The sequence below is a fragment of the Rhinopithecus bieti genome, unplaced genomic scaffold, assembly GCF_001698545.2.
Source record: "Rhinopithecus bieti isolate Rb0 unplaced genomic scaffold, ASM169854v2 scaffold_31173, whole genome shotgun sequence".
In the NCBI taxonomy this organism is placed as follows: Eukaryota; Metazoa; Chordata; class Mammalia; order Primates; family Cercopithecidae; genus Rhinopithecus; species Rhinopithecus bieti.
The window spans coordinates 1,968,006-1,976,130 of NW_016813861.1; the positions used below are offsets into that span (position 1 = coordinate 1,968,006).

Consider the following 8,125-nt stretch of genomic DNA (forward strand, 5'->3'; position numbering starts at 1 on the left):
CTCGTGTGTGTGTGTGTGTGTGTGTGTTGTCTGTGTGTCTGTCTATCTTCAGCGAGTGGGTACTTGAAAGAGGGTAGAGAGAGGAAATAGATCATCTTTGCTAAAAATACAAGTATAAAATTTCCTCTCCATCATCACAGTGAAGAAGAACACTTTATGCCAGGATCCTTCCTTCCAGGGTGCCATCTCTTTTGAGGTTGATACAAGCACATTGCTGCCATTTCAGTACTACTCGCTGCTATCTGAGTGAGCAAAAGGCGTTCTCTATCCAGTCCATGCCCTGGTTAGATTATGTGTTGGGAGAGGGAAGCCTTAGGAACCCTATTACCCCTAGGGTCACATCCAGGTGTTCACCTACACAGAGGGGTGTGCTTGACTCGTGTTGCTCAGCAAAGCCCGTGTTGAGATAGATAGATACTCTCGGGCCCTTGTTGGATGGAGACAACATAAGGAGAACTATAGTTTTACTACTATTTTTAGAGATTTGATTTGTCGTAAGGATTAACTTTTTTTTTTCTCAGTACACTTTGGGTAGGTTCTTTGTGATTTATTTATTTATGTATTTTTTTCCTTATAACTCTGTTCTTTCCTGGGTAGCTTGAAATCTAACTGTTTACACTTAAGGTTTACCTCGTCCATGTCCCTCTCTGTTGGCCCTTTCTTGTGTTTCTTTTTTTTTTTAAACATAGTATTCTCTGTTTGGTTGTGAAACTCCAACAAATAAATCATCCTAATTTGAGGAAATGTTCACTGGATCAGTTCCTGCCGGTTTCCCCCACCAGAACACAACAGATTGCTATTGAATTTTGAATGTCACCAACAGACAGATAATGACTTCAGATGGATAATGAAATGTTTGGAACACAGATGGGCCTGTAAATCAGTTTTCTTTGCCTTAGAATTTCCTTCTGACATAAAGAATTAATGTAATTAACACTGTTTTATACCAGTACCCCTCAAACATGGTATCTCTGTGGCCCTGTTGTTCAATTACTACATTCATCTGCCTTTGGGAAAGCTGTGTCACTGCTTGATAGATGGTCTGCACAGTCACCCAGTGGGCGAAAGGCTACCTTGAAGACTTTACTGAAAGGTGGTTATTTCAAAGTAAATCCTCCTCCGAGCCCTCAGCAGCCTTGATCTTGAAGGGATTACCTGAGAATTCCATATGCGGCACTCAAGCCATAGGAGGACTGGAGGTACAAATTAAGAGAAGTACCTGAAATTCATGACAAGAATTTTTATTTTAGAGCTATCAGTAACTTTTTAAATGTACTTAGGTACCTACAGGAGAAAGGACATTAAATCAAATAGAAAATTTTTTAAAAAATTCTGTCAGAGGGGGTGAGGGTATAGGCGATGAACTATGGATTTTATTTTCAGGTAACAAGCCTGTTTCTGCTTTATCTCCAGCATCAGGCACTGGCCAAGATGATGTCGATGGTCACTCAGTGCACACCCCCGATCACTACTCTGCGCTAGGAAGGTTCAATAGCTATCGGTCTGCTGGGCAGCGCTCAGAAACCAGGGACTCCAGCTGTCAGACGGAGGATATGAAGGTCGTACCACCTTCCATGAGGAGAATCAGGGCACAGAAGGGGCAAGGCATTGCTGCCCAGATGGGCCACTTCTCAGGTTCTTCTGGCAACATGTCTGTGCTGAGCGATTCTGCGGGGATCATATTCCCTTCCCGCCTCAACAATGATGCTGGCTTCCATAGTCTTCCGCGTTCTGGAGCGAGGGCAAACATTCAGTCTCTTGAGCCGAGGCTGGGTGCCCTGGGACCTGCAGGAGACATGGATGGCACATTCCTCTACCAGGGAGGTCACCCACAAGCAGATGAAAACTTAGGCCATTTAGGAGGTGCCTCAGAGACTGGAACACTTTTGAGACCCAAATCCCAAGAGCTGAGACACTTTGAGAGTGAAAATGTAATGAGCCCAGCATGTGTGGTTTCTCCTCATGCAGCCTACTCCACCAGCATCATCCCAAATGCCACACTGTCTTCCTCTTCCGAGGTCATCGCTATTCACACTGCTCAGAGTGCAGGGCAGCGGGAAAGTAGAAGTTCTGGCTCATCACATGCAAGGATAAAACCCAGAGACCACCTCATCTCCAGGCATGCTGTGAAAGATGATCATCAGTCTCCCGGTCGCCACTGGAATGAGGGTCACACCACCATTCTTTCACAGGCCTTAGACCCTCATTCCCCTGGTGCACCCACACTGTTGTCCCTCTGTGACTCGGCAGTCTCTCTAAATGCTCCAGCAAATAGGGAGAATGTGTCCCAAGCCATGCCGTATAATTGTAGAAACAACCCAGCCTTCCCAGCCCACTCCCAAGATGTGGATGGCAAGAGTGAATCTAGTTATTCAGGGGGTGGAGGGCACAGCAGCTCGGAGCCCTGGGAATACAAGTCCTCAGGTAATGGAAGGGCATCCCCCCTGAAGCCACATTTAGCAACTCCTGGCTACTCCACTCCCACAAGTAACATGAGCAGCTGCAGTTTGGACCAAACGTCCAACAAAGAGGATGCCGGGTCGCTGTATTCCGAGGACCACGATGGCTACTGCACATCTGTGCACACTGACTCTGGACATGGATCTGGGAATCTGTGCAATAGTGGTGATGGCTTTGGGAACCCCAGGCACAGCGTGGTCAATGTTTTTGATGGAAGAGCTCAGAAAAACCAAGGGGACCGGTCCAATTACCAGGATAAATCCCTATCGAGAAATATCTCTTTGAAGAAAGCAAAGAAGCCTCCCCTGCCACCCTCCCGGACAGACTCCCTCCGCAGGATTCCCAAGAAGAGTGGCCAGTCCAACGGGCAGGTGCTCAACGAGAGCCTGATCGCCACACTGCAGCACTCGCTGCAGCTAAGCCTCCCAGGCAAGGGTGGCAGCTCACCCTCCCAGAGCCCCTGCAGTGACTTGGAAGAGCCCTGGCTGCCCCGCTCCCGGAGCCACAGCACGGTCAGTGCTGGCAGCAGCATGACTTCCGCCACCACCCCCAATGTCTACTCCCTGTGTGGGGCCACACCATCGCAGAGTGACACGAGCAGTGTCAAGTCAGAGTACACGGACCCCTGGGGTTACTACATTGACTACACGGGCATGCAGGAAGATCTGGGGAACCCAGCAGGGGGCTGTTCAACCAGCAGCGGGGTGCCCACTGGGAACGGGCCAGTCCGCCATGTCCAAGAAGGGTCCAGAGCCACAATGCCTCAAGTGCCCAGTGGTTCAGTCAAACCAAAGATCATGTCACCAGAGAAGTCACACAGAGTCATTTCTCCATCCAGTGGGTATTCCAGCCAGTCGAATACACCCACAGCACTCACCCCTGTGCCTGTGTTTTTAAAATCATTGTCACCAGCAAATGGGAAGGGGAAGCCCAAGCCCAGGGTACCAGAAAGGAAGTCCTCTCTGATATCTTCAGTATCCATTTCCTCGTCGTCCACTTCTCTCTCCTCTAATACTTCTACTGAAGGAAGTGGCACTATGAAGAAACTGGATCCAGCCGTGGGCTCTCCCCTGGCTCCTCCTCCTCCTGTTCCCTCTCCTCCATCCCCTTGTCCTGCAGACAGGTCTCCTTTCCTTCCTCCCCCACCTCCTGTCACAGATTGCTCCCAGGGCTCTCCTCTGCCTCACTCTCCTGTGTTTCCCCCTCCGCCGCCAGAAGCTCTCACTCCTTTCTGCTCCCCACCTGATTGGTGCCTTTCTCCCCCACCCACTGCACTGAGCCCCTTCTTCCAGATTCACCTGTGTCCTTGCCATTGCCCCCACCTCTCTTACCTTCCGCGGAGCCCCCACCCGCCCCACCTCTTGACCCCAAATTCATGAAAGACACCAGGCCGCCTTTCACAAATTCTGGCCAGCCAGAATCCTCCCGGGGATCCTTGAGGCCGCCTTCTACCAAGGAGGAGACCAGCAGGCCCCCCATGCCCCTGATAACCACGGAAGCATTGCAGATGGTGCAGTTGAGGCCGGTGAGAAAGAACTCAGGCACCGAGGCAGCACTGTTGTCTGAACGAACAGCTCAGGAACAACGAACTCCAATTGCTCCACAGTACCACTTAAAGCCATCTGCTTTCCTGAAATCCCGAAATAGCACAAATGAAATGGAGAGTGAAAGCCAGCCTGCCTCTGTGACAAGCTCGCTTCCAACGCCTGCCAAGAGCTCGAGTCAGGGTGACCATGGCAGTGCGGCCGAGCGCGGCAGCCCTGTGAGCCACAGCCCTGGAGCTTCGAGCGGTGGGGAGGCAGAGGCTCGGCCCAGCCCCAGCACCACCCCACTCTCAGACTCTTCACCTAGCAGGAAGCCACCCCCCATTTCCAAGAAGCCCAAACTGTTCCTGGTGGTACCACCTCCGCAGAAAGATTTTGCAGTGGAGCCCGCAGAGAACGTGAGCGAAGCCCTTCGAGCCGCGCCCAGCCCCACGAGGGGAGAGGAGGGCTCTGTGCACAGCAGAGAGGCAAAAGAGAGTTCTACAGCCCAAGCTGGCTCTCATGCCACGCACCCTGGCACCTCGGTTCTTGAGGGAGGAGCTGCAGGATCCGTGTCTCCCGGCAGAGTGGAAGCCAATGTCCCCATGGTTCAGCCCGATGTCTCACCAGCCCCCAAGCAGGAGGAGCCAGCTGAGAACAGTGCGGATGCTGGGGGCGATAGGGAGAGCTGCCTATCTCAACAGGACGGAGCAGGTGAGTCTGGCTTCCTGGCTTCTCTCTCCTGTGCCCTCTGCCCATATGCAGCTGAACCAGATAGGGTTGTTGAATGCTTACACGTGGAAAGAACCCAGGTAGATCAGATTGGTGTTAAAGCTAGCAGTATGTAGGCTTCCTGTGCAAAAACACAGATTAAGTTACCAGCTTTGCATTTTGTTATTATTTTTAAAATCTAGACCTAAAGGCATGGCAGAAAATAGGGGGACAGAGATGATCTGCAGCAGGCTGGATATTAAATAGCAATGGGTAACACCTCACTTCCAAAGAGCCACAAAGAAACGTTGCAACAAAATTTAAGAGAGATGCCGTGGGCGTTCTATACTTTAACAAAGAATGAGCTCTGGCTCTCAAGCTAGTGTCATTTCCCCCCTTCTTTGTGAACTATCAAACTACAGACCTATGGCATCTCCCTGTGGTTCTCACATTGTCAGGAATTGCAGGGAAGCAGCATATTTAGAAGTTTGGCTGAGGACTGAAATTCTAGTCACTTGTGCATCTTGTGGGCCTGCCTGATTTTCTGTAGCTGGGGTGCTGGAGACCACCGCAGCCAGTTCATCCTCAGAGGCCTGTGACTTCCTCAAGGAAGACGGGAGTGATGAGGTGATGACCCCCAGTCAACCCAGGACCACAGAAGACCTTTTTGCAGCTATTCACAGGTATTTCAAACTCCTTCCTTTGACTTTAATCTACTGTGTAATTCCTTCTTTTCAAGCAGCACCTCAATTTACTTTTTTTCCCCGAGGTTTCTTCTGTCACCCAATCATGACTCCTTAACTTTACTGTTGATTTTTATAGTTTTATTTCCTCTGACTCCAATTTCTCTTTTACTTTGTTTCACTGATTTTTATGACATTGGGGACAGAGGCACAATGTGATACCTTCTGGTAGGCGCTGCTCTTCCTGGCAAGGGGTGTAGTGTGGCAGTCATAAGACAGAGTATATTAGCAAGAGTCGGATTAAAGCGGCTGACAGTGCAGTCAGGAGGAGGAATGCTGTGTTCTGTGGACTTAGGATGCACAGACTAGCTCCATGGGACTCTCTTCCTAAAGATGTTTTAGTTTATTCTAATTTTTTTTCATTTTACAGAAAAACCACAATTATACAGTGCAATTTCTTTGGCTGCCTAAATGTTTCTATACAAGGGTACATCCCTTTAAGCGGGAGCAAAAGAATGATTTGTGCTGGTTACTGCATACCACTAGTGCCATCTACTGGCATCAGAAATCGTTGGGTTTAAAAACAAACAAAGAAAGAAAGGGTAAAATTTTCAAAGTAATGGCCTGAACTGTTTGTACTTTTTATATGTGGTTACCTTTAAGGGTAAATATGATTTAGCACTCAAGTTTTACTTATTGCATCATTTTTCTGATTGTAAACAGCTGAGTACTCCCACAACGGTGTCATTGTGAAAACTGATAACTGTATATGTGCAAGTACGTTAAGCCGTAATGCTGTATAAACCTTTTGCTTCCTTCTAGACTTCTTTACCACGGTATTTCCAGGTAACTCTAATGAATGTCCTTATGCTGCTAAGGCATTATTTTGCCCTGAATGAAGATCCTTTTTTTTTTTTTTAAACCTCCTGAAACAAAGCATCCTATAGAATCATTTGATTCTGTGTGTGAATGATCTTATGTCAGCATTGCTTTCCCAATTCTTGGACTCTCCCTGAAAAGGCTATTGCATAAGATGAACAACATAGTGCTGTACCTACCCGACGCTCTTCATGTCACACATAAACATCTAACTTGGTGCAGGGGGAACGAAGCAGGTGAATTAATGGGCTCCTCAAGAATTATCTCTTTACATCGCTCCTCTAGTGTTGGTATAATAGATCCTAAAGACTACCCTCTTTAACATGGACTGGTTTCTTTAATCTCATTAGAAGTAAAAAGGTCGCTAGTTATCCAATTATTTCTCAAAACAGAGAAATGATAAATGATGCATCCTTTGAAACTTGAGTGGCAATTCTAGAAGTTCCCACAGATGTTTCTAACTCTTAACCACACTGGACACATAAGAAGCACTCAACAAATATTTCCTGAATTAAATGAAACCAACTGGTATTTAACCACTAGAAGATTCTTCCAAGACTCAAAGTATTTCATTTAGTATGGAATGCACTGGGTTGCTAAATATACAGGCGTATCTATCTATTTATAATAGCCATCCACAGAGAAGATTGCGTTTCCTGGTCGTTCTGTATACTAAATACTTGGTTCCAGTGAGGAAACCCAACTGTTGTAGGTCCAAATTACTGCATATTTTTTTCCCAAAAATATGCCAAAAGCCTCTTCTATATTTTGGCAACCTTCTTAAGGCACTGAAAAATGTGTGGTTTCTCTTACTAGGGCATTACATCGACTGCAGAGGTAGAAATCAGTCAGTTTGTATTATTCAGTGCACGTATGAGAGAAGTAAAAGCCAAGTAGGCCTTAAGAATGGATTGCAGAGAGAGAGCGAGGACACATGCTAATTTCTGTTGTAGCGTTGAGAATAAATTAGCAGACATAGTAAGAATCCATCTACTGTATGTGCTTTTTTAGGCTTTATTTTTATGTCCTTCAGCGCTTAAGCTCATAATTTAAAATAAAGAATCTCTAAGTTGGAACACAGCTTCCAAATTTTATAATGCAAATTAATTCACTTCAGATTTAAAGCCAGATGGAAAATGTAGAACACCAGTTGAGGTGTGAAGTTTTTATATTTATTGAAGTAATTAGTTTTTAAATCAGTGTTAACGGTTTAAGCACTTTTTATAGCCGTCTTCCTTAAAAATACATATTTGTGTGTGTGTCTGTGTGTATGTATAGGCAAAGAGTTTGTACGTTTAGATTTAATTATTTAGTGGGCACCTGCTCTTGAGAGATGACAGTGCTTTCATAAAATCCCATCTTTCTTCCTTTTTTTTTTTTTTTTTTCCTTTTTGATACAGAGTCCAATTCACTCTGTCACTCAGGCTGGAGTGCAGTGGCATGATCTTGGCTTACTGCAACCTCTGTCTCCCAGATTTGAATGATTCTCCTGCCTCAGCATCCCGAGTAGCTGGGATTATAGGCGTGTGCCACCATGCCTGGCTAGTTTTTGTATTTGTAAGTAGAGACATGGTTTTACCATGTTGCTCAGGCTGGTCACCCCATCTTCTTTCTTAATTCTATGTCTACAATTAAAGGTCATAGTTTTAATCAAGTTTAGTTGTGACTTGTTTAATGGATCTCAGCATACCCTTACCATTTAAAAACTAAATTAAAAATTAACTCACCAGCCAATACCTAAAAGAATGAAATGAGCAGAGCTGCTTTGGGGAGTAGACCATGTAAGTGGTGAGGTCATGTGCTGTAAGCTCAAGTCCTACTTGTCACACTAACAAGTTACCTTTTCTGAAACCCAAAGTAGTTGGGCCA

General features: G+C 46.4%; 1 protein-coding gene across 1 annotated transcript in view; it reads left to right on the forward strand.

Annotated features, from left to right (window-relative positions):
* The window catches only part of NHSL1 (NHS like 1), a 78,511-nt gene that overhangs the window by 64,475 nt on the left and 5,911 nt on the right, over window positions 1-8,125 (forward strand). Inside the window, 3 exon segments of the mRNA XM_017848993.1 lie at window positions 1,414-3,741; window positions 3,744-4,697; window positions 5,245-5,377. Coding sequence (XP_017704482.1) covers window positions 1,414-3,741; window positions 3,744-4,697; window positions 5,245-5,377 — 3,415 coding nt within the window.